This window comes from Astyanax mexicanus, chromosome 11 (genome assembly GCF_023375975.1).
Source record: "Astyanax mexicanus isolate ESR-SI-001 chromosome 11, AstMex3_surface, whole genome shotgun sequence".
Taxonomy (NCBI): Eukaryota; Metazoa; Chordata; class Actinopteri; order Characiformes; family Acestrorhamphidae; genus Astyanax; species Astyanax mexicanus.
Genome location: NC_064418.1, coordinates 28715319 through 28741468, shown reverse-complemented (window position 1 = coordinate 28741468; position 26150 = coordinate 28715319). Strand labels below are relative to the sequence as shown.

Sequence of the window (26150 nt, the reverse complement as noted above, 5' to 3'; positions counted from 1 at the left end):
ACATAATTACGTCACATGAAAGCAAATGAACTGAGTTTTTTTCTTCAAATTAGACTCGATTTAATACTTTGCATCAAACAATGGTTCGTTCAAAGCATTTATTTAAGCTGAATAAACCCAGTTAAATGGCTCATTTCCACATGAAGTATTTTTCCAATTCACTTTTTCCTATGGCTCCCACACAATGTTTAATTTTTTTAGCCTGATAATACTGTTATATAATCAATTTCTTAAATGCGCACATACAATTTATTGCAAATGAAAATAAGGCTTGGAGATAAAGAGGCACTAAACCCTAAACCATTTTTTTTAAATTAATAATTGAAATGTGTTCCTCTGAAGTAATGAAACGTACAAAAGCTGCTTAAAAATTGTATAAACTTTTCCTAAACTTTAAAAATCATTTTTATTGAGCCTCTTTTATTATTTTATTAAGCCTCTATAACACCCCTCTCAGGTTTAACTGTGCTATAAGTGAGGATTATGTTTTTGCATACTTTGGTTCTTGGACAGACACAATATGCAATTGAAACAACAATAATACCACTCCCGTGGTGACGTCTAACCATTTCTCACCACTATCGGAGGCACAGCACTCAGCCCAATCAGCTCTTCCTCCTGCCCCACCCCTAAACCCATACATCACCCAGTGCCCCCCCAAACTACCAGTTTTCAAAGGGCGGAGTCAGCTAAAATCAGCGAGTTTAGTTACCCTTTAAGGCTTAAATCTATGCAGCTTTTCTATGAACTTAATTATACTGAAAAAATATGATACATTTATTAATTAAGTATGAAATAAAAACATTATGTACGTTTCAGCTATACACTGTATTTGGTCTCAGGAATTCTCAATGAGCAAATAAAGACAAAAACGAATGATTTTAATGAATTTTTGTATGTATAATTACACTACACATAAAACAACAATGTATTGTGCTACATGCTTTTATTTTCATTTTTTCTCAGTTTAATTGCATGTTTGTGCAAATGTGTGTAAGGAAAAACATCTTCTTAAGTGGTCAGCTATATGGTGTCATTGTGCAATAGTGTACTTCTCTGATGCATGCGCTGTGTTTTTTTGTGGTTTGCTCACTTTGGAAAGTTGGTGAGGCAGTTCTTATAGGGGCAGCTCTGTATATAATGGCAGCAGAGTTGTCAGACCTCACAGTAACAGCTCAGCTGTTTGAGTACACAATGCTGCGAAAGGTATAAACAGATATTTTTGAACAGATATTTACAAATATACCACTTTAATTTGCAGCTTTAAAATATATATCCCTGAATCAGGCTTCATTTAATAAAAAAAAGCTCTGATGGATGAAAGTAGTCTTTAGTTTGGACTTTTAAAAAAATTACTTTTGGTTGTTTTACAGAGTGTTACAGAGAGCTTCGGTGCAGCTGTGTCATCGCTGAATGCAGCTCATCTGACAGATGGAGTTATCAGGAGAAGCAAGAGGATGATGCTGGACACACTGGGGGTCGGGTTACTAGGAACCAGCAGCCCAGTCTTTAATGTGGTTCTTCAGCATGGCAAGGTAACACTTCAGCACTGCACCTTTTAGTAGTATTAACAGATTTTAACATACAGCTCTGGAAAAAAAATAAGAGCCCATCTAAAAATGATGAGTTTCTTTGATTTTACCAAATTGAAAACCTCTGGAATGTAATCAAAAGGAAGATGGATGATTACAAATCATCAAACCAAACTGAACTGCTTGAAGTTTTGCTCCAGGAGTGGCATACATTTTCCAAAAGCAGTGTGTAAGACTGGTGGATGAAAACATGCCAAGATGCATAAAAACTGTGATTAAAAACCAGGGTTATTTAACCAAATATTGATTTCTGAAAGCTTTGCATATTTTTTGTTATTTCTGCCATTTCTCATTTTCTGCAAATAAATGCTAATATTTAAATGACAATATTCTTGTTTGGAATTTGGGAGAATGCTGTCTGTAGTTTATAGAATAAAACAACAATGTTCATTTTACTTAAACATATAACTATAAATAGCAAAATCAGAGAAACTGATTCAGAAACTGAAGTGGTCTCTCAAACTCTTCCAGAGCTGTACGTAAAAAGGTAAATGCTTTTTTCCTGTTAGATTACAATATGTTTATTTTGCCTATCAGATGTACCAGTCAAAGGAGAACAGCAGTGTGTGGGGAAGACCAGGAACATTTCTTCCGCCTTATTATGCAGCTTTTGTCAATGGGGTTGCGGTAAGTTGCTAAAATTATGAATTCTCTAAAGATGTTCTTACAGTTCTTACCATAGCTACTGATTAAATTATTACTTAATATTTAGATCACACAATGTAAATACATGTATAACACATTTCATGTCACATTTTTAGTTGGGTTTCTTGTATGATTTTTGTGAGATGTTTTGGTTAGCTCAACTAGACAAATGCATGGGCCCCAATTTTCTTAGTCATTTAAGTTTAAAGATTATCTTAAATGTGTTTTGTCACCAAGAGTGTCGTTTTACATTTAGGCCCATAAGTATTTGGACAGTGACACAATCTTAATGATCAAATATGATATAATTAAAGTGTAGACTTTTAGGTTTAATTTAAGGGGTTGAACAAAAATATCCTATGAAGCTTTTAGGAATTACAGCCGTTTTTCTACAAAGCCTCCTCATTGTTGCTGTGAACCCATAACATGCGGTTATTAAACAAGCTAAATTGAACTAAACCTTAAAAATCTCAAATCCAGTCATGAAGATTGTGTCACTGTCCAAATATGTACGGGCCTAGAATGTTACTGTGTGAGACCATGCTAAGATCCCTCTAGAAAACCCAGCCTTAGTTAATATTGAATATGCATTTTGTCCAGTGACATTCTGAGTTAGGAAAAGGAAAAAATAGGAAGCTGAAAAATACTGTAATGCTGTAAATTAAGGTTAGGTTGTTGGTAATGAGTACAAATGTTCTAAAATCTAACATGATTGTAACATTGTAATGATGCTCGTAGGTGCACTCTATGGATTTTGATGACACCTGGCACCCTGCCACTCACCCCTCTGGAGCTGTGTTACCTGCTCTGTTAGCTCTAGCTGAGACTCTCCATTCAAAACCCTCAGGACTGGAGCTGCTTCTGGCCTTCAATGTGGGCCTTGAAGTTCAGGGAAGACTTCTGAGGTTTTCAAAACAGGCTCATAACATCCCTAAAAGGTACAGCTGCTTTATTAAATGCTGATGTTCTGAAAGATGTATTTTCCTTTCTATCTTTGAATATAATCAAGAGGAAGATGGATAATCACAACCATCAAACTGAGCTGAACTGCTTGAATTTTTGCACCAGGAGTGGCATAAGGCTATCCAAAAGCAGTGAGTAAGACTGGTGGAGGAGAACATGCCAAGATGCATGAAAACTGTGATTAAAAAACAGGGTTATTCCACCAAATACTGATTCCTGAACTCTTAAACTTTATTATCATAAGAACTTGTTTTCTTTACATTATTTGAAGTCTGAAAGCTCTGCGTCTTTATTATTTCAGTCACTTCCCATTTTCTGCAAATAAATGCTCTAAATAATAATATTTTCATTTGGAATTTGGGAGAAATGTTGTCTGTAGTTTATAGAATAAGACAACAATGTTCATTTTACTCAAACATATACCTATAAATAGCAAAATCAGAGAAACTTAATTTTTTTTCTCTGATATATTAAAACTAAGAACAATAAAAAAAAAAATAAAAAAGATCAAATAAAATAAATTCTATTAAACAATGATGCCTTTAATGCCATAATAAAATCGTTTATGTTGGTATGTTTAAAGTAATGCTTCAAATGTTTAGTGTTCAACAAATATTTGAAAAGTGTCATTTTTGTAATTGCTTTTTTGTTACAAAGCAAGGCAAAACTACATTTAGGTTTTATACTGTGGCAAAAATCTTACAGTTTGACAGTTTCATTCTCATTCATTTATGTTTAATTTTGTTCACTTGCATCCCATAATGTTATATTTGGAAATACCTACATTTTTTTTAACTATGCCTAACCTTTTCATCTTTTTATTATCTTTTTATGTGTTGTGTTCTCAGATTTCATCCTCCTGCAGTGGTTGGAGTTATGGGCAGTGCTGCAGCCACGGCTAAACTCCTAGGCTTGTCTCCAGCTCAGAGTATGGCCGCTATGGCTATTGCCTGCTCATCTGCAGGAGCTCCTATGGCAAATGCTGCAACTCAAACCAAGCCACTCCACCTGGGTAACGCTGCTAGGAGGGGCTTAGAAGCATCTCAGCTTGCCCTGCTTGGTCTGGAGGGCAACAAGCAGATTCTAGACCTGGAGTCAGGCTTTGGAGTCTTCTACCAGGATTATATTCCACAACATTTGGCCGAGGTCACTCCAAACGGCCACTACAGGTGGGTGCTGGAGGATCAGGATATTGCGATTAAACGCTTCCCTGCTCATCTTGGCATGCACTGGGTAGCTGATGCAGCAGTAAAGGTCAGAACACAAATTCTGACTGAAGACCCTAATGCAGATCTCAGGCAAATCAAGAGGATCACACTGAGAGTTCCTTCATCCAGATACATAGACCGTCCTATTCCAGACACAGAGCACCAGGCTAGGCACTCTTTCCAGTTTAACTGCTGCAGTGCTCTGCTGGATGGCGAGGTGACTGTAGACTCTTTCAGCAGTAAAATGATGAACAGAAAATCTCTGAGAGAGCTGCTCCACAAAGTGCATCTGGAGAACCCAGAAGACAATCCGGCCAGTTTTGAGAAGATGTATTGTGAAATCATGGTGGAAATGGCCCGGGGAGAGACTCACACTGCTCGCTGCAACACCTTTTATGGTCACTGGAGAAAGCCTCTCAGTCAGGAGCATTTGGTGAGAAAGTTCAAGACTAATGCATCAACCGTGCTGACATCAGGTGCTGCAGATGGGATTGTTCAAATCATTGAGAACCTAGAGAAAATCCCCGACTGTTCTGTGCTTGGGTCATACATGCAATTTCATAAGCATGTAACACAGAGAGAGCAGTCCTATTATTCAGCCTCAGTATGAGCATTATTGAAGGTTTTAAAGGATTCTTCTAATGTATAATGTGATATTTTTCTGTTTTAAAACATCTGTTTTGTGTACATTTATAATGCTGTGCAATCCAAGAAGGCTTATTTCCTGTTTGGGAAACTGTCCTTGTAATTGTCCAAAATGACTGTATAAAATAGATCAATTTATTATCTGCATGATTGTTTAATGTTAAAAGTGATTTAATACAAATGGTAAATGGGATTATGTATATAGTTATGTACTTATTTTCACTATAGTCAATAATAACACAAGCAACTGGCACTTTACTTTTTTTATTTGAGCCAAATGAAAATGTATTAAATTGTAGAGCTCTTATAATGCATACTGTTTACTAATGCGATCTTAAAGTTTGTGTGATGTTTGTAAAATCAAAACTTAACTAAATATATTTTGGAAAATAAAAACAAAGAAAGAAAACATTGTATGTTATTCATTCTGTCTTAATTAATGTAACCAATTAATGTGGCCAAAAAAAGTAAATGATCTGGGGTTGATGCTGCAGTTGGTCAGGTCTAGGTTCAGCAACAGTATGTGCTGAAAGAATGAGGTCAACTGACTACCTGAATATACTGAATATAGACCAGGTTATTCTATCAATGGATTTTTTTCTTTCCTGATAGTACGGGCATATTCCAAGATAACAACACCAGGATTCATGGGGCTGGAATTGTGAAAGAGTGATTCAGGGAGCATGAGATCATCAATTTTTCACACATGGATTGGTCACCACAGAGTCCAGACCTTAACCTCATTGAGAATCTTTGGGATGTGCTGGAGAAGACTTTGTGCAGCGGTCAGACTCTACATCATCAATGCTGCAAGATCTTGTTGAAAAATGAATGCAAATCTGGACTGAAATAAATCTTATGTTGCAGAAGCTTACTGTAATAATGCCACAGTGAATGCTAAAGGCAATCCAACGAAATATTCGAGTGTGACCTTTTTTTGGCCAGGCAGTGTATGTTCACTACTTAAAATATTTAATGTGACCATTAAATAAATAGCTCACAGAGATATTATTAATATGCAGACATGTTTTCTCTAAGTATTTAATAATAAAAAAAAAAACACACTTAAAAGGTTAATAACTGTTTATTGTGCAAACTACCAGAATACACAGCATTTCATCACTATACTGTGTGTCATAATACTTTTTGGAAACTGGAAAAAAGTGAAGTCCAGTGACACTGACTGATTGTGTGTCTACGTGCGGACAGGAAAAAGGAAACGATGAGTGACCGTTGTCTACACTGGAGTGTTTCAGTTTATAGGGTCACAGGGTATTTTTTTAAACAAACTCTGGCAGAACAGTCACCCTTTGTATTTGTATTTTTTTTTTTTAGTGTAGGCACTTGTTTTTACATGTGGGAGGCTGTGATACTACAGTGCGTTCAGGCAAGTTTAATAACATCTTGAACCATTGCACCGATTCCGTCAAATATCTCATGGAGAGGTGCCTTGCACATGAAGGCACAGGTGGTGACAATCTTGTTTTTCTCATCCACATGGGTTTCATTAACATTCTTACAGATGTGCTTGCAACCAAGCTGAGAGATTGCTTCAGCGGTTCCTGGGACATCTGGAAATCTGGATTAAAAAAAAAAAAAAAAAAAAAAAAAATCATCAACAGCAATACATTTGTTAAAAAAAACATCATTATATAAATGTTGCATGTTTTTTGTTTTACTTTATCAGATATTTAAACATGTCAAAGTTTATAATCTTTACAATTTGTGCAACTAATTTTAGTAAAAGAGCTATAATAGGTGAAATGTATCACTATTTTGCATATTAAACAGTGTTTGGACTTTTAAAATTTTCACTTAATATATTGTCTCTGTATTTTTACCAAACACATACAGTGTGTGGCATTATAGCAAGCTTAAATAAAATCGTTACAGCTCACTTCATATTGTGTCAGCATTGTTATTACAATACGTAGTAAGGTATATGATGTTTCCAATATCATGCAGCCATACTGGAATCTGTTGCAAATTTCATAAAGACACAAACTTCAAAATATGACAAAAGTTCCTGAAGCTGATGTGCTCCTAGGAAACATGGGTGTACCTTTCGTCCTTCTCGTGGCCCACAGTCACTTCACAGCCGGGAAAAACCTTAGCTGCCAGCACTGGGGAGATGCAGCACAAGCCAATGGGTTTCTTCTCACCATGGAAGGCCTGCAGCACTGTCTTAACCTGATCATTCACAGAGCAGTCTTTCCCCTCCACAGCCCAGCTGCACAGGTTCTTAGCAGCCCCAAAGCCACCTGTTTTAATGAGTGAACAAAAATACAATGTCTAAAAAGAAAAGTACCATCATTCCAGAGAACACAGTTCCACTGCTCCTAAGCTCAAAGCTAGGGGACTTCACGCCACTCCATTTCACACCTGGCATAAGGCATGGTGCAAATAGGTTTATGCTTAACTGCTCCGGTGAGTCCTTTTCTATTGGCAATACTTCTCTACAGTGACTAAACAGGGTGTGTGGGCATCTGTGTTAGCAATGGGTGCAACTTAAAAGGAAATTGCGCTTTAAAGTAGTTGTACTTTGCTAAACAAATTACTTTAATACTTTAATTTAGTTTTTCTTACATTTTTTGTATTTTTACACTATAAGGTGCATCTAAAATCCTTTCATTTCCCCAAAAATCGTCAGTGCGCTTTATAATTTGGTGCATCTGTATGAATTTTAGCAGGTTTTAAGGAGCAGTAAAGCCACACAGGAGTATACAGGAGTTTCAGTTCAGTTCTCCAGCACTGAGGCTGGAGCAGTATTAGCATTAGCCGCTAAACGTGCTAAGTACTAAGTACTAGCTCTTTCGCCGTTCAGAGGTGAGTATTATCAGACGGTAGCCTGCGTGTTTACCGTGTTAAAACGGCATTTCCAGTTACCCACTAATGCTAATGCTGCTGCACCAAGCCTTAGTGGAAATATGGAGTTCTGGAAATCTAAGCTTACTGTAAATAAATGGAAGAGAAATTCTGTATGAATTAACAAACAGTGTTCATTTGACTTTAAAATAATTGTTTCCCTCAAATTACAGTTTTGTTTACTTAGCTTAGATTTACGTAAATTGATAAAGACAACCACCACCTGCTGAATTAGAAGGAACACATGGCAAAACTCCTGTTCCTTACTAATGTCACATAATGCGACTTATAATCCAGTGTGCCCTATGTATGAAAATAGATCAGAAAATAGACGATCACTGATAGTGCACCTTATAGTGCGAAAAATATGGTAGTCGTCTACAGTAAAAGTATTTTGAAGTCTTAATTAAACAGCAGTAAAATCAGTTTCACTTAAATTTTACACTAGTCACATTAGGCTTACAATACACAAAGTAACTAGTTTTGTATGCCACAACTTGTTGCTATGTGCCACAAAAGCTAAAAAACTAAAGAACACATTACTGACTTGTGGGATATGCATGCAGGGCTTCCTGCATTGAATACAAATGTAACCTATGCCAGAGCCACTTATGTGTTTACACAGACATTTCTAGCCAGATGTCACGTGTCACAATAATTATCAACCACTGCCTTGTACACCTTGGGTGCTACATATTACTTATGTTCACACACACACTGAAACTGAATGTCTGATTCGTCTGGCACATAGAATTAGGCCTTGCTTGATTTTTGGTCATTTACACTACATCACCTTGCCACCAACAGTATTCATCCTCACTCACAAGATAATGCCTCACCATCTATACCTTAAGTTAATGATCAATATCAGTATCCAGTATGTACTAGGGTTGTCACGATACCAAAATTTTGACTTCGATACCGATACCAACTGTAGTATCACGATTCTCGATACCAAAACGATACTTGGAAGAAAAAAAAACAATAAAAATATCTGAACATAAAATGTTTATTTTTGATTGGACTGTATTGAACACTGAACAATCGGTGCAAACGTTTTTATTCTAAAATGAAACATTTGAACAAAAAACAAGTTTCGTTATTATAACCTTAACTATAACATAATTATCTAAACACTTCATAAAAACTAAAACCTCTTCTTTTCTGAAACTACACTGTGGGAAGTTTCTTTGCCTGTTTAAGGTTCTTAGCCAGGAAAACAAGTGTGTCCACATGGTCTTCTGTCAACCTTGTTCTCCTTGGACTGCAGATTAACCACACGTGCGTTATCACATGCAGCCTCGAAAATTACGCTTTTAATAAGGAGATAAAGTGGATATTATTTTTTTTTCTGCCTCAGTTTATTTCATGCGCTGTTTGTATATAATTGGGGATTGCAGGAGACTGGATTGATGGATTCTCTTAAGTCTGGTTTTGAAGGTAAGAGCGTGGGGGAGCCGCTGGTGGGGGTTGAGGGGGTGGAGGGAGTGACCTGAGGTAACCCTGCAGCGAAAAACAAGCAGCTTTTAACTCTGAACACGCGCTGTGACGCGCTCTTTCAGCTCTAATTCAGGAACCGTACATCCTACAGTAAAACGGAGCGAATCCGGAGAGACAGACGGTTCGAATGGTGTATAACATGTCCGCATTCGATCAAATATGGACGTACGAGAAACGGAAATATGAAAATTATGATTTCATATTTTCAGAAGCAAGGCATATTTCGCCCTAAATGTTTATTTTCTGAAAGGAGATCCAGCTAAATGGGCTAGATAACTGAAAAGCCGAGATTCTAAGCTTTAAAATGGCATATTGGGTGTCTATATTGAACCTATAACTATTCATAAACACAGCCAGATATTAAATATTATAAATTTCTGGCCCGCCGGCGGGCCAGGGCTAGTAAATCTTAGTAACGCTACAGACAGAGTGTATCTTGACTAACTCCACTAACCTGTCGACTTCTCAGCTCTTTGTAGAGATCAGGGTGCTTGTCTGCTAAATGCGTAGCCAGGTTGCTGGTGTTCCCTCCTCTGCACTGGATAGACTTATAACACCGTTTATAAACTGGGTTTGTGGTGTTGGTCGGATTCCCTTCTTCATCAGAGATGTAAGCAAAATTTGCCCACACTTCACTCCTCGCGCCCGTTTTGTCCACAAGTCGCGGACGAGAGACATCTGTTATTTTAGACGTCGCCATTCTACACTCGCCGCTGCTCTCTCTCGCTGCTGCTCTGCTGGCTTGCGCGTGCGTGTGTCGCTCAAGCGAGTCAAATGAATCGATTCACACGTGTGTGAACACTAAGTTTATCTGAATCCTGCCACACCGACTGCTGCGGTGTGAATCAGTTTTCTTATGAACTGAATCAAATCGCGCCTACTATTTTGACTCATTTGAAGCTAGTGACTGGGCTATATAGTATCGAAAGCATCGAACGCTAAAGAACCGAATCGTTTGTGATGACGTAGTATCGAAAAAGAATCGAACCTTCGGTACACCGTGCAACTCTAGTATGTACCATACCATACTGTGATTTTTTTAAGCCTCTGTCCACCCAGTTTGAGGACAGACACATATGACACTTTTAAACTATAGTTTACAAGGCAAACCTCATTTAGGGAAACATTAAGCACAAGTTCTCTTACCTGGAAAAATAATGGCATCCAACTCTTTTACATTGAGCTGGGCCAGATCTTGGATATCACCCCGTGCAAGCCTGGCACTTTCCACCAGCACATTGCGCTTCTCCTCTGTAGGTGCACCTTTCAGATGATCTACAACATGCATCTGGTCAATGTTGGGTGCAAACATTTTGACCTGTGGAAATGTGAAGGAAATTAAAATTAAAATATCTTAGTCTATATAAAGAATTTAAAGTATGAAATTGAATTGGACCTGTGTGATATTCTGTAAGAGCTTAAGATTTTGTGGAAGAATAATAGAATCATCTTTACAGAAATCACACACAATCTAATTGTATTACTAAATATTTTTTTGTTTGGAATTTGTCAGTAATGTTATTATTGAAACATTTCTCTTTTTATGCCATAAAATCTCCAACAATAATGTTCACCATATTTATTATTCCTGTAGTTATTTCCCAGAACTGCATTAACACTTGTGTAACACTGAATATTAGATTCGGATATAAGAAAAATTATATATATATATATATATATATATATATATATATATATATATATATATATATATACATATATATATATATATACGTATATATATATATATATATATATATATATATATATATATATATATACGTATATATATATATATATATATATATATATATATATATATATATATATATATATATATATATATATATATATATATATATACGTATATATATATATATATATACACATATATATATATATATATATACACTGCTCAAAAAAATAAAGGGAACACAATAAAACTCCAAGTAAATCAAACTTCTGTGAAATTAAATTGTCCACTTAGGAAGCAACACTGATTGACAATCAATTTCACCTGCTGTTGTGCAAATAGAATAGACAACAGTTGGAAATTATTGGCAATTAGCAAGACACACTCAATAAAGGAGTGGTTCTGCAGGTGGGGACCACAGACCACTTCTCAGAACCTATGCTGTCTGGCTGATGTTTTGGTCAGTTTTGAATGTTGGTGGTGCTTTCACACTCGTGGTAGCATGAGACGGACTCTACAACCCACACAAGTGGCTCAGGTAGTGCAGCTCATCCAGGATGGCACATCAATGCGAGCTGTGGCAAGAAGGTTTGCTGTGTCTGTCAGCGTAGTGTCCAGAGGCTGGAGGCGCTACCAGGAGACAGGCCAGTACACCAGGAGACGTGGAGGAGGCCGTAGGAGGCCAACAACCGAGCAGCAGGACCGCTACCTCCGCCTTTGTGCAAGAAGGAACAGGAGGAGCACTGCCAGAGCCCTGCAAAATGACCTCCAGCAGGCCACAAATGTGCATGTGTCTGCACAAACGGTTAGAAACCGACTCCATGAGGATGGTATGAGGGCACGACGTCCACAGATGGGGGTTGTGCTCACAGCCCAACACCGTACAGGACGCTTGGCATTTGTCAGAGAACACCAGGATTGGCAAATTCGCCACTGGCGCCTTGTGCTCCTCACAGATGAAAGCAGGTTCACACTGAGCACATGACAGACGTGACAGAGTCTGGAGACGCCGTGGAGAGCGGTCTGCTGCCTGCAACATCCTTCAGCATGACCGGTTTGGCAGTGGGTCAGTAATGGTGTGGGGTGGCATTTCTTTGGAGGGCCGCACAGCCCTCCATGTGCTCACCAGAGATAGCCTGACTGCCATTAGGTACCGAGATGAGATCCTCAGACCCCTTGTGAGACCGTATGCTGGTGCGGTTGGCCCTGGGTTCGTCCTAATGCAGGACAATGCTAGACCTCATGTGGCTGGAGTGTGTCAGCAGTTCCTGCAAGATGAAGGCATTGAAGCTATGGACTGGCCCGCCTGTTCCCCAGACCTGAATCCGATTGAGCACATCTGGGACATCATGTCTCGCTCCATCCACCAATGTCACGTTGCACCACAGACTGTCCAGGAGTTGGCGGATGCTTTAGTCCAGGTCTGGGAGGAGATCCCTCAGGAGACCATCCGCCACCTCATCAGGAGCATGCCCAGGCGTTGTAGGGAGGTCATACAGGCACGTGGAGGCCACACACAATACTGAGCCTCATTTTGACTTGTTTTAAGGACATTACATTAAAGTTGGATCAGCCTGTAGTGTGTTTTTTCACTTTAATTTTGTGTGTGGCTCCAAATCCAGGCCTCCATTGGTTAATAAATTTGATTTCCATTGATGATTTTTGTGTGATTTTGTTGTCAGCACATTCAACTTTGTACAGAACAAAGTATTCAATGAGAATATTTCATTCATTTAGATCTAGGATGTGTTATTTGAGTGTTCCCTTTATTTTTTTGAGCAGTGTATATATACACACACACATTTGTGACTTATTTTCTGTTAAATGCAATATTTATGCAATATTTAAGGATTTTATTAACCAGGAACAATCATCAATTCTGAAATCCTGATCGCTTTGTTCATTTGTAAATCCATAAATATACATGGTTTTATTTTTAACTGGGCTTAACCGTGGATCATTACATACCCAGCTAACGCCCCTGTCCTTGAGTGACTCCAAATGCTATATTTGCTTATCGGTGTAATATGATTCAAATACAATTCAGACTGGATAAAAGTGTGAGGCAAATGCCACAAATGCAAGTGGTTGTTTAACTGAATTAACTTAAATGAACACAATTTTAATTTTTTCTAAAATAAAAGGAACAAATAAGGGTAACTTGCTTTGTACGCAAATTTCATTTGTTTACTTTTTCTTCAACTAAAACCTTCCTGCGTTCTGAATCAGCGTTGAACAAAATTCAGACATTGGATTGCAAACAGGAAGGTGTATTTACCAAACAAAACTTCACAGTATATATTACATATGATTACAACCTGAATTTCATACACATTTTTGTATGACTAACTAACAATAAAAACTAACAATAAAAGCATATTCTATAAAACAGAATAATTTTTAAAGTGTTTTTTTTTTTGTCCTAGAAAACATTGCTTTATCGAAGTCTAATAATTTAGGCCATTTGAGGAACTGTATACCATAAGAAGCAATAACAGTTCCCTGTAAAGTTCTTAAATAAATTATCATTTCATTTATTCACTGTTTACAAAAACAATTGATTAATTTGAAATGCATATATTGCTCATCAACGTTAAGGAAATGTATGATTAAATGTTAGCGTCTGTGCTTCTATTTGGAAGAAAAAAATGTTACTTTAGAGTTAAAAGTTTTACATTCTCTCCTCAGTGATTCGCTGTCAGCCGGCATTTAAATGTTAGGCACTAATGCTGCTGCACCAAGCCTTAGTGGAAATCTAGAGTAATGTGCCTTATAGTGCTAAAAATATTGTAGTCATCTTCAGTAAATGTTTATATTTTTCTTCAGTCTTTATTAAACAGCAGTAAAATTAGTTTCACTTTAAATCCACTTTAAGGAAATGTACGGTTAATGATAGTGTCTTCCTGTTACTTTAGCGTTAAAAGTTTCACTTCTCACTATGCGATAAGAAATCATTTCCCTTAACTGAAATGAATTCAATAACACGTCCTGTAATTCCAGTACAATTTCAATTTAACGTCATGTAGAGTTGGATTTAGTTCAAGTTCATTCACTGAATTGAACTAAATTCTGAAATTCTAAATTTTGGCACAGGCCTGTTGTCCAACTTACAGCAGTAAGAGAAACAGGGGCAATTGTTCCTTTAGAGTTCACCAGGGAAAACTGGGGGGGTATTTAAACATTTATTTAACACCCTGCTCAGTTTTCACTGCAGTTCGTGTCTACAGTATCCACAGAATAGAAACTTACACTTGCTCCATGGCGGCTTAAATGCACCAGCACCGCTGAAGCCTCATGGATTTCACTTCCGTCGAACACGCCGCATCCAGCCAGCACCACAGCCACGCGCTTCCCCATCCTGTTACCCACTACTGTACTTTACACACAGCTTTAATACAGCGCCTGTAATCAGTCCCAACACAAAGGGTGACTGTTTTATAAATAACTAACCCGGAGGACCAGAGGAAAAGCTCTCCTCTGTACCAGAGTTTACCCCACTAGCACCCACAGCCGCTGCGGTGGTGGAAGTGCAGCGCTGACAGCGCAGCACCACCCTGGGTTGCCAAGTCCAGTAAAAACCTCCAGGATACACTGTGCCCAATACGCTGAAAGCAGCCCACGATTGACGTACAGTAGCAGTCAAAAGGTTTACACCTTAAATGCAATAATAGCATTGTAGATTTATATATATATATATATATATATATATATATATATATATATATATATATATATATATATATATATATATATATATACATTTTACACTTTTAAGTTACTACATAATTACTTATATGTTCCTTCATATTCTGGATTACTTCAGTATTAATTTACAATGTAGGGAAAACAAGAATAGGAGAAGCATTGTCCAAACTTTTGACTGGAACTGTACTTCTATACAAATTCTATTCTATACATTATTCTATACGTTTTTATATATTATCTATACGTATGATAATATACTCTCATATATTCTTATAGTGAATCTGATGGTACTTCATATTTTAAATAATATGTACACTGTTGTTGTAGATGTTTATACTAAAATTACTATTTATTTTTTTATTTTTGATATTTTACAGTTTATTAATTTTGACCATGTTGGCCAGTCTGTGCTGAACTGAACATTTTGTTTTATCTGACTTCAGGTTCTGTCTTCACAAGTTGTACATGCCGTGCTTCCAGATGGGAAGCTATTTATTTTTCAGATAAAAAGTGACCTGGTAGTATGAAAGGCCATCATTTCAAAGGAATTAATTTAGAGTTGATTTAATCTGTTATTAAGTTACACTATTAGTAAACTGTCTTTAGTATGAAAACATCCGGTCTAAGCAGATGTCAAGTCCACAAAGCTACCACTATACTGTCCACTACTACTATAAGAATGAATAGGCCTACATTTCTGACGGAGCTGTGTCGGTATCTCCGCTATACCCTACCTAGTGGGAGTGTCAAGGGGAAGTGAACGAGGGGGTAGGGGACTGAACTGATATGAACTGGAACAGCCCCACAACTGTCATACATGAGGAACAGGCATCTCACAAAAAAGAGGAGGCACAGTGTGCGGTAAATAATAGAGCAGAACTGTCCGGATAGCAGTATTTATTACAGTAGTATATCTGTGGGTCAGGCAGAGATTTATTAGCTTGGTCAGTTAACCTAGCCACCTGGCTCGCTGTGCTAATTTACTGCGGTTACTGCTCAGCAGTGCAGAGAGCGTTATCTAGCTATTAGCAGGCTAGGCTAAGCGCTGGAGCTGCAGACAGCGGAACACTCAGCTGGGATGGGGAGAGAAGATTCAGGGCAGTTTGTGGATTGACAGGTAGGTGTAGTCAGTTGGCTTATAGCTGTGTAGACAGAGCTGTTATCGCTTTAATATTCAGCTTCACCGCAATTTTGCAATATATCAGGTAAGAGACAGTTTCAGAGACACTTTATTATGCATTAATGAGGTTATTTACTTATTTTTTGGACTGTGTAATATATTGTGAACAATTTAGCTATAATACATAAATATAATACAAAATGTAATATTTACTTGACTTTAAAACACATATCATTACCAAGTTACGTTATTTAAAACCCTAGTCCTAAAATATCTTATCAGTGTGTTTTTTGTTTTTACTAATAATTATACTAAATGATTCTTTTTACAATTTGCAAATACAATAAAAACTACAGTTTATCTATACTATTTTCTGTGTTTGTTTTCTGTGGGTTGATTTAAGACATACTTTCCAAACAAAAATATTAGCATTCAGCTAGCAACATAACTGTTAGTCAGGGTATTACAAGTAAAGAGTGCAAAAAAATAATAGGGCTTCAACTTATAATTATTTTGGTAGTCGAGTAATCTAAAAATTATTTTTCTGATTGGTCGATTAGCCAACGGTTATTTCTCCCTTGCCCTCCATCCCTCCAAACTCTCAAAAAGCTTGTCAATATGACTGTATTGCCTGTATGTCACCAATTGTTAATAATAGCTATACATTTGTAGTCTTTACTTAATATTTTCATTTTTCATCTTTTCATTTTCCTTACCTGAAAAACCAGTCTGTGTCTAGCTAAGTATTTAATTACAAATACTTTCATCATTAATAGACCCATTTAAAGCTATAGCCAGCTGACTGAAAAGTAGGGCTTGGCAATGTTTTATAATATATATATATATATATATATATATATATATATATATATATATATATATATATATATATATATGTTGCATACAAGATGATCATATTTGTAATATTGCATAATAGTTTGATTTAATTACAAAAAATGTGTTTGGGTTGTTTTTGTGGAAATGTTTGAGTTTCTGGAAAGATCATAATCATTAGATTTTAGTCTTGTGCAGATTTAGGCATAAACACAATTAAAGTTCAAGCAATTAAAAGAAAGAGAAGAAGAAGAGTCAGTGAATTACTGAAAATGATCTAGGGCTTTTTACACCTAAAAAATCCTGATTATAATAAAATGTTATAATAAAATGATAAGCAAGCTATTGTTTCCTTTACATTTAATAAACATTTGTATTAGTTTTGCCTTACATGCAGCTTTTATATTAAAAACACGATTCTAACATAACCTCCTTGTATTTCAGTTTAGGAAAATTGTAAAATATGAAAATCACTGCCCTATAAGAGTTCTTTACAGGTTTTAGTGATATTGCCTAGCTCTACTGAAATATATCTGACTGTTTTTTGATAAATGAGATGATAAGCTTTGATAAATTCACTCTTACAGGTATTTTGATGGCTGCAAGTTGTATCCCGGGACGAGTGACCGTGTACACTGTGCCAGGTTGCCCACAGTGCTTACAGGCCAAGGCTACTTTGGGGGCTTTGGGTCTACCTGTGTGTGATGTGGACGTGAGTCATGATCCAGGTCTTAGGGCTCAGTTAATGAAGCTGACTGGTAGCAGCACTGTGCCCCAGATATTCTTTAATGACATCCATGTGGGAAGAAATGAGCATCTAAAGAACTTGGTGAGTGAGAGTTTATCTAGAAGGCTTAACTCTAATGTACTTCTGTTCCTCTGTATGAATAGGGAATGCTTTAAAATTAAGACACTTTTTTTTTACTATAATCGCCCCTTTTAGGCACCAGAGGCACTTGAACAACTAGTGTGTATGGTGAAAAAGGAGCCTGTGCCACCGGATGCTCCACCGTTACCTGCAGGAAGCAGTGCGGAGTGTGATGAAAGGGATAGAGGAGGTAAATGTCATGCACATAAACTGCCTGTTGCCTGTCTTAAAAGTGCACCTCCTATCCCTTTCCTTGTGCATTTGCCTTTGTTTATTATAATAAAAGCCTGAATGAGGAAATGCATTTTTTTCTGCCAGTCTAAAGGAAATGAGCAAGAACTCTTACTCTGGAATGTCAGTCAGGTGCATGCATAACATTTTCCTTCTATTACCTCTATCACAAGCTGTTTCTCCAAGAACACTCTCTATGGTCATTGTTATAGAGTGATGCCAAGAGGAAAATAACTACTAAAGCCTATAGAATGATCGATCCAACACCAGCTTAGTGCGAGAAACATTCTCTTGAATTATGACTTTTTATTCCACACAACATTTGCTTGTATTCCATTTTAACAACTGTTCTCACGTTGAGACAAAGATTTTTTGTTTTCTTTTGCTGGCATCAGATCATCTCAGTCTCTGTCTACCTAACAGAGTTTAAGTGTGAATAAAATGTTTTTATGGACACAATAGAGAACTTGAAGAGGAGCGGGCTGAGTGGCAGCCGCAGGAGGTGGTTAAGGGGGCACAGAAACAGCTTTACAGGGACAAAGCTGGTGGATTGGCTGTGCAGAGAGAAGGGTTTGGGTAAGTTACCTTAACTCCCCCTATAAGAGACAGGGAACATACACTAACATTCCAAATGTCATGGGATTCATGGGCAGAATGTAAATCGCTCATGAAGTGTTAGCTGACACGGCTTAAGAATGCCCGCACCTGTATAGGGTGTAAGGTGACCAGCTTGTTCATGGTAAGCCGATTAAATTATTAAGTTTTTGCAAGGCCTGATAGTAGGTGGCACATGGATAAGACATGCAACAACCTGTAACATATCAGAGAAGCCATTACCACCCACAGTGGACAGCACAATGGGTGATAATGATTGTGACCTACCAGACTTTGAAGTGACTGGGGCAGAAACACATCCAGATTTAATGCAGCGAGTCCCACAAACATATCTCACAGGTCAGTGCAGTGTTTTTAAGCTTCCGTCGGAAACGGTGAAAGTGACATGTGACACAAAATTACTTCCTGTCCCATGATATGTGGCATGTCAGTGTGGAATATTTTCATCATATGTTATGTAGCTTATTTTATGGACTATTAGGCGCATCGAATAATAAGGCACACTATCAATGTACGTCTTTTTTTCTGGTCTATTTCAATTCATAAGGTGGACCAGATTATAAAGCATATTATGCAACACTAGTAAGGAACAAGGGTGTTGCTACGCTTTCCTTATAATTCAGCAGGTATGGCCGCTGGGTGGTGGTGCTGTTTATTTAGGCGAGTAAAGCACTTCCATTTATTTACAGTAAGCTTATATTCGTTAATTTCTCCAGCACTAAGGCTAGAGCATTAGCTTAATAACCGCTAGTGAATAGCCACTCAACAGCGCTACACTGAGGAACTCTGAGTGTTCCGGTAAGCCAGAGCGATATTAGCTACGGTTCATCCCACATAGCTTGTTTTAACACTGTAACCAAGCTGGCTTCAGGCCGATAACACTCGCCTCTGGACAGCAAAACAGCTACCGCTTAGCGTGGTTAGCGGCTAATGCTGCACCAGCAGTACTTGCTAGGTATCACAGCAGACTTACCTCTGAATGGTAAAAGAGCTAGCACTTAGCGTGAGTAGCGGCTAACACTGCTCCAGCAGTGCTAGCTGGGGTTAACAGCAGGCTAAAGGGTGATAATACTCACCTCTTAACATTCAAAAAGCTAGCACATAGTGCAGTTAGTGGCTAATGCTAATACTGCTTTAGCCTCGTTACTGGTGAAACCTCACTGAAACTCCTTTATAATGCTGTATTTTAGCGGAGTGGCTTTACTGCTCCTTACAACCTGACTGGTAAAATGAATCAGATTATAAGGATAAAAGGGTTTTGAGTGCGCCTTATAGTGCGAAAAATACACAAAATATACCTTTTTATTAGCTCATAAATGCATTCGGCTATTTTGGCCATTATAATATAGTGCACAGACTTAACTGTTAATCACATTATAGAGCTTTCCCAAAAACACAATTTGGAAAAAGTGTACTTGGAATAAGGTGTGGCATTTGTTTATGTAAAGTGTTTATTTATGGTGACTTTAGAATGTTCTAATTTCACTTGATTACACTTCAGTTAATTGTAGATAAGGGAAATGCTGCAGTTAGAAATTTACATTGCAGCTATTATGGGCAAAATGCACTTTGATAAAAGTAACACCTCATTCAGGTTGCTGGAGTTTGATCCTTATGCAGCACTCAGCTCTGGAGAAATGGCAGCATGCAGCCCAATGAAGGGTATGTAAAATCAGTAATAATAGCAAGTGCAGAAGGTAGAAATCGGTATGTCTATGAGTGCATTTCACCTCTGCTGTGGTCTTTCAGGCTTCTTTTATAGTGCTTTCCCTAATGTAGAGTTTTCTTACCTTTCATACCATTAAAAATCTTTTCTTATTCCTGCTGTACAGACACTATAAACTCACTCCCATTTTACCCTGTATGCTCCTTTAGACCTGCACGTTTTTACAATCTGCATGTGTTCGGACTTGAAGCTTGGGGTTTATTTTTTTAGGGTGCAATCTTTTTATTTTTTTTCAATGCTAGTTAACGATTGTGGTTTAGACAAAGGAAATAATACATCTGTTTTATACTGCAGTTAACATAATATATAGAATAAAGAGCATTTCATTCTTTATATGTAACACATTATTTGAAGAGTTGATTATAAATGATGCATTAATCCATCGTTGCTGTTGGCCCACACAGCTACTGAACTTTCTGAGGCCCTGAGGAATCTGATCCTGAAATTGTACTCTGATTACCTCTCAGCTGATGGCAAGGTACTGTCTTACTCAACTACTTCTGGCATATAATATTTCAGAATGTTTAATATAAAGCCACATGGCAACACAGCTAATGGGTAGCATTAGTCTAGACTAGACTAGAAGTGAATATGAATTGGGGCTTGATGGTTTATGGGATTTGATCATCTGTATGTAATAATGTGTTCTGTCACTTTTTTCTGTAGTCAGTGGACTATAAGTCTATGTCTCAGAGCCCCTGTTTTGAACATTATTGTGAGCTGGCTGTGCAGCTGCAGCGCGTGGAGTTAATGTCTTTGAGCCGCGAGGAAAAGCTTGCCTTCTTCATCAATGTCTACAATGCCCTGGTTATCCACGGGAACCTGCGCCTCGGCTTTCCCAAAAACGTGTGGCAGAGGTACCGGGTAAGATGAGGACACCATCTGTGTTTTTTTTTTAAAGTTGTATATTAACAACTTTTTTTTTTTTTTAACAAAAGTGAAAATCCTTTTATCCTTGCTCACAGGCTTCTGTGAGTTTCAATTATTTTGCACTTCTTGAAGCTCCTTCATGAAGCTGGCTGGAAACTCATTTGCAGCTCATGAATGTTTTTACCCGTGGCCAAGAAATACTGAGTTATAAATTAAATAATTGTTCTCATTTTGCAGTTTTTTAATTATGTAAGCTACCTGATTGGAGGCGAAGTGTTCACACTGCAGGATATTGAGAACGGAGTGTTGCGGGGGAACAGAAAAGGAGTAGCACAACTGCTAAAACCCTTCTCAAAGAGTGACCCTCGACTTCAGGTGACTAGTACATCTATTTCTATTTCACATTGCTTTAAGTAGAATCCCACTGCCATACAGGAGTTTTAGTACAAACAATTCTTGAAGTAAGTAGTTACCCTAAACTTTCAGTTTGTAGTTATAGGGGAAAGGGGGACATTTTCTTTTCTTAGATGCATCTTGATTCGGACGTGGACAATTCTGTATCGAGTCATAAATGCCAAAAATCGATTCAAACCTGCCAACATGTACGCTTTTTATGTAATGGGCGCACAATTTGATCTCCTAGTTTGCTTGTACGATTCCATGTTCTAAAGTACGCATATTGTTTAATATCAAATTTCCCTAATGTTCTCCCAAACACACACACACACACACACACATACTCAGCTAATGATTCGTTTTCTTTATCAGATCAGCTATAACATTTAAACCAGCTCTCTATATACATTACACTGCTCAGCCGTAACATTATAATCACCTTCTTTGTTCTGGTAGCTGGTTTTAATGTTACAGTAACAACATTAACGTTTTTTGTATTAATCATTTGAATAAATTAACCTTACTATAGAAATAGTGCCAAAGGGCCTTTTAAATTGCGGCATTCACCATAAATCATTACATATACTTTTACTTTAAAAGTACTAAGTAGTCATGAAAAAAGAAATCATGTGTAATTGAAAAAATTATCATAATTATCACATATAAAGATCATAATTAAATCGAAGCTCAGATTCTAACCTCTAGTAATAAGCATGTTTGTTCAGTCAAATCCAGCCTAGAGAACCATCTATCCCTTAACAGGGTTCCTGCGGGTCCTTAAAAAGTCCTAAAACGTCTTAAGTTAAAATATTGATAATTGTCCTAAATTGTCTTAAATTTACTGCAAATTTGCTGTAGGTATTAAATTTCTAGATGGTGCGTTTAATGCCAGTGGGAAAGAACTGGGGATAGAACTAAGGTTAGCATAGAGCTAGCTAACATTAGTGACAAGCTAGCTAACGTTACTGGGGAGCGACTTAAGGTTAGCATAGAGCTAGCTAACAGCAGAGAGCTAGCTTACATTAACGGGGAAAGAAATTAGGGTTAGCGGAGTTAACATTAGCGGCGAGCGAACGTTAACGTCTAGTTAGCTAACGTTACTGGGGAGAGAACTAAGGTTAGCGCAGAGCTAGCTAACGTTAACAGGAAGAAAACTAGGGTTAGCGGAGAGCTAGCTAACATTAGCAGTGAACTAGCTAACAAGCTATGTTCTGCATTACAATGGAACAAAATTGATAAAGAAAATGAATAACAAGTGGAAAACTTTAAGCTTTAATTTTCAATACAATTAATTCTTTTTACGTAAGAAGGGCTATAAATTATATTTATTGATGTCTTAAAAATATATATTTTTTAAAAGTATAATTCAATACACTTACATGCCAAAAATCATAGGACAAAAACTAGTATGGTATAGGACCACATCTAAGCAAAGTGCTTAAATTCAATGTGGCATAGATTCCACAAGTGGGCGGAAAACATCTGGAAGAATTTCAAGTTGTCCATGTTGTCTGGACAGGCACCTGCTCCATCGTTCTGGGGGTGTTACATAAAGTGCTGCAAATGGTCATCCTGTAGTGAAATGCTAGAATTCTGTGTTGGTACACTGTGGTTGCTAAGACCTCCCCTGAGATTCCACTTTATTTATGTCAATTTACATACTGCTATCCCATGACTGCTATCCCATGACCCATCACTGTATTCTATGATTCACAAACTTATAGCCGTACAGAACCTGTATGATTTATTATTTGCTAAACAAGTTGCTAAAGTATAAGCAGTGAAAGGTTGTCACACAAGGTTAAATGATAAATGATCTCACTTTTAAGGCCTGTTCATTTTTTTTTTTTTTTTTTGATATCCAATGGATCCCTTGTGACTCGTTTCTATGTATTCTAACACCCAATTAGGTTGCGCTTCCTGATGCTGAGCCTCTAATTCATTTTGCACTGAACTGTGGGGCGAAGGGCTGCCCTCCAATTAAAACCTACACCCCACAGGTAAAAGCCTCACTTACTTTGAAGTTCCTGAAGAAAATGGAACCCAAATTGATTTTTTTTTCTTTCCAAAGAAACTTTAGCAGTGAGGGTGTATGTTTCTCAACAGGGTATTGATAGTCAGCTGCGCATTGCTGCTGAGGCTTTTCTGAAGAATGATGATGGCTGCATGGTGGACTCAGTGAAAGGAGAGGTGAAACTCAGCCAGATCTTTAAATGGTACAAGGCGGACTTCGGTGGCACGGATGAAAAGGTAGCCTGTTTCAAAAGCATGATCCAATTTGAGGGTCAGTGTTCCCCCGTCGAGTTCTTTTCTTTGAACCTGACACTCTTTCCCTGTTACATTACGTTTTATACATTTTTGATTCCGACCTGTAGATGCTCTTGTTTTATAAGTGATGTCCTTCCTTATAGATTCTGAGCTGGGTTGCGGACCACATGGGGTCGTCGCAGAAGAAGTCGAGTCTGAAAACCCTTCTCTCTGCAGGGAACGTGAAAGTGAGCTTCATGCCTTATGACTGGTCCACCAACAGCACGGAGTGAACAAGTCTCTGTTTGTTATAGAAACGTTTTAGGGTTTTGAGCTGGGCTGCTGAGAATCTGTGGTCAGTTTAGATTTTATATTTCCATATCAGAACAGAGGTATTCTTTACTAAGACTGCAGTCAGCTTCCTGTCAACCCTAGAGAAAAAACAAAAAACAGAGACTGAAGATAACTATGCATCTACATTGTTGGTGATAGTTCCTACACATCCCAAAGGGCAAGTTAAAGTTGTAGCCATAGTAAAGATTTTTAAAAGATTTTTCTACCAGTAGTTTTCCTACTAATGACGCTGGATTTTGCACTTCTTTGTGGAAAAAGTTTGTCTTTAACTGTGTTAAAGCGGGTTCAGTGCAATGTTGGACACCTGGATTCAATTCTATTTATTTGTTTCAATAAGATATTGCAGTGTCATTTATCAGTGAAATTTAAACCTGTTGATTTAAAAATCACATTATTTATGACTGCTGTGAAAACAATTATGCAGATTGCACATAATACTTTATATGTACCAATAAGTAAAACTACACTAGCAAATGCACTCTTAATATAACTGCATGTGTTTATACTGAGTCACCATGACTGGATTCATGTGGGTTGCAGTGCCCCAGAGGTAAGAGACCCATAACTTGTTTTTCAGTGACACCAGTAATACCAGTGTCAAGGCTTACAGTACTGTGCAAAAGTTTTAGGCACCAAAGCAAATTACACTAATCCATTTATCTCAACAATATGTTAGTGTTATTACCTTAAAAAAAGCACCACATAGGATTTAAACAGATGCAAATAAACATACATACATAAATACAGTAAAACGTAACAAGGAATTCTCATTTTTAACTATAAGTATGATATATCCTGTGAGCCAAGCTGAATAACAAAGTGTAGAGATTCCAGATTTCTCCTGGATGCCCTCAGCCAGCATGTGTATATTATGTTCAGTTCCGTCAGCAGCTCATCTGCTTTACCACATTTACTAATTTACCAAACCAGCTGTTGATATGATGAGAACTAGAAATAACTCTATTAAGCTCAGATGAGGAGAGATTAGTAGATGTTTTAAGGAAAACAGTGCTGTAAAGTTGCTGTTTGTATTTATTGTAATGCTTGTGTTTTACTAAGATAATAAACACTTCACAGATAAGAAGTTTTTTCTTTATCGAAATTCCCGAAGGTGCCTAAAACATTTGCACAGTACTGTATATATATTATCATATTATGTGATTTAAGTCTTAAGACTTGATTTCAGGGTTGAAAACACTGAGAGAATTCACAAATTCATAATCTTAGGCATAAATATGCATGTCCTGGGAGATGTTTTGCATGTTGTATGAAAGGCTAGACTATACTGAGATAATTTACTGGCTCTATGTTTGGCCAGGCAATGCCTTTTTCTCACTGCATGACATTTAATTCAGGAAAATACTGGAAACTTAACAGAAATATACATACATAAATGTTAGTAGGTATGATATATGGGGACAATTTAAAAAGAAGCAGGTGGACTTTTAACATGCTGACCTCTGTCCTTATCATGAATTAATGCACAGATAAGATTCTTAAACAATACTGCACTCAATCTCCTGCATGAACCTGATTTCTTGAGTTCTTGAGCAATATTACATATATGTGATGAATAGATGATATTGTACGTATGCAAACCTCAACAATAAAGCATATCTCTCTAAAATATGTTGTGTCCGTTGTGCAATTTTTCCCATGTTTTAGCTTCATTTTGGGGGTTGAGTAAATTATATGTGTGCTTGTAAAAAAAAGTCAGACTATATATGTTGCACTTCCTGTTCTGAACATATGGTGTCACTGTTGAACTGGAATTGAAATATAGTGGCGTCACCTCAATCTGCATTTCTATATTTGTTTATTATGGGCCAAATGCATTCCGCTTAGCATATCTAATGTAATAAATTCCACAACCAGCTGCGAGATAATTAAAAATGAATATTAAAACCCTCTAAATCGTTTGCCTAAAATTAAATGTGTCAACATATGAGTGTTTAGTCACAGTTATTAGTGTTTTAGGCTTTTCCTAAAGAATATATGCTACTCAAGTTTTAAAGAAATTAAACTCCCTGTCAAACCTGCAGGTCGATGCTGGGCTGCACATTTTTGTAAAAC

General features: G+C 37.3%; 3 protein-coding genes across 6 annotated transcripts; 2 read left to right on the top strand and 1 right to left on the bottom strand.

Moving 5' to 3' along the window:
- The first annotated feature begins 1164 nt into the window (after nt 1-1164).
- Nucleotides 1165-5445, top strand: acod1 (aconitate decarboxylase 1). The gene is made up of 5 exons (XM_007251749.4): nt 1165-1206; nt 1374-1535; nt 2130-2219; nt 2976-3175; nt 4049-5445. Exons 1-5 carry the CDS (start codon nt 1195-1197, stop codon nt 5016-5018), a joined length of 1434 nt encoding a protein of 477 aa, XP_007251811.3. The 5' UTR covers nt 1165-1194; the 3' UTR covers nt 5019-5445.
- Nucleotides 5446-6118: 673 nt separating this feature from the next.
- Nucleotides 6119-14639, bottom strand: zgc:162944 (type 1 glutamine amidotransferase). Its single transcript, XM_007251736.4, has 4 exons — nt 14361-14639; nt 10565-10736; nt 7116-7314; nt 6119-6632 (listed from the first exon to the last, which is right to left on the bottom strand). The coding sequence occupies exons 1-4, from the start codon at nt 14466-14468 to the stop codon at nt 6437-6439; spliced, it is 675 nt and encodes a 224-aa protein (XP_007251798.1). The 5' UTR covers nt 14469-14639; the 3' UTR covers nt 6119-6436.
- A 965-nt stretch (nt 14640-15604) lies between these two features.
- zgc:152951 (Thioredoxin_like and DUF547 domain-containing protein) lies at nt 15605-25706 on the top strand. 4 transcript variants are annotated; one of them, XM_022680388.2, is made up of 10 exons: nt 15605-15677; nt 17358-17599; nt 17714-17828; nt 18332-18445; nt 20615-20688; nt 20877-21074; nt 21318-21455; nt 23387-23476; nt 23583-23726; nt 23888-25706. In XM_022680388.2, exons 2-10 carry the CDS (start codon nt 17366-17368, stop codon nt 24014-24016), a joined length of 1236 nt encoding a protein of 411 aa, XP_022536109.2. In that variant the 5' UTR covers nt 15605-15677; nt 17358-17365; the 3' UTR covers nt 24017-25706. The 4 variants fall into 4 exon arrangements, with proteins under 4 accessions (XP_022536109.2, XP_007251796.3, XP_007251795.3 ...); XM_007251734.4 differs by having other exon boundaries at nt 15614-16021; XM_007251733.4 differs by having other exon boundaries at nt 15615-15933.
- The last annotated feature ends 444 nt before the right edge of the window (nt 25707-26150 follow it).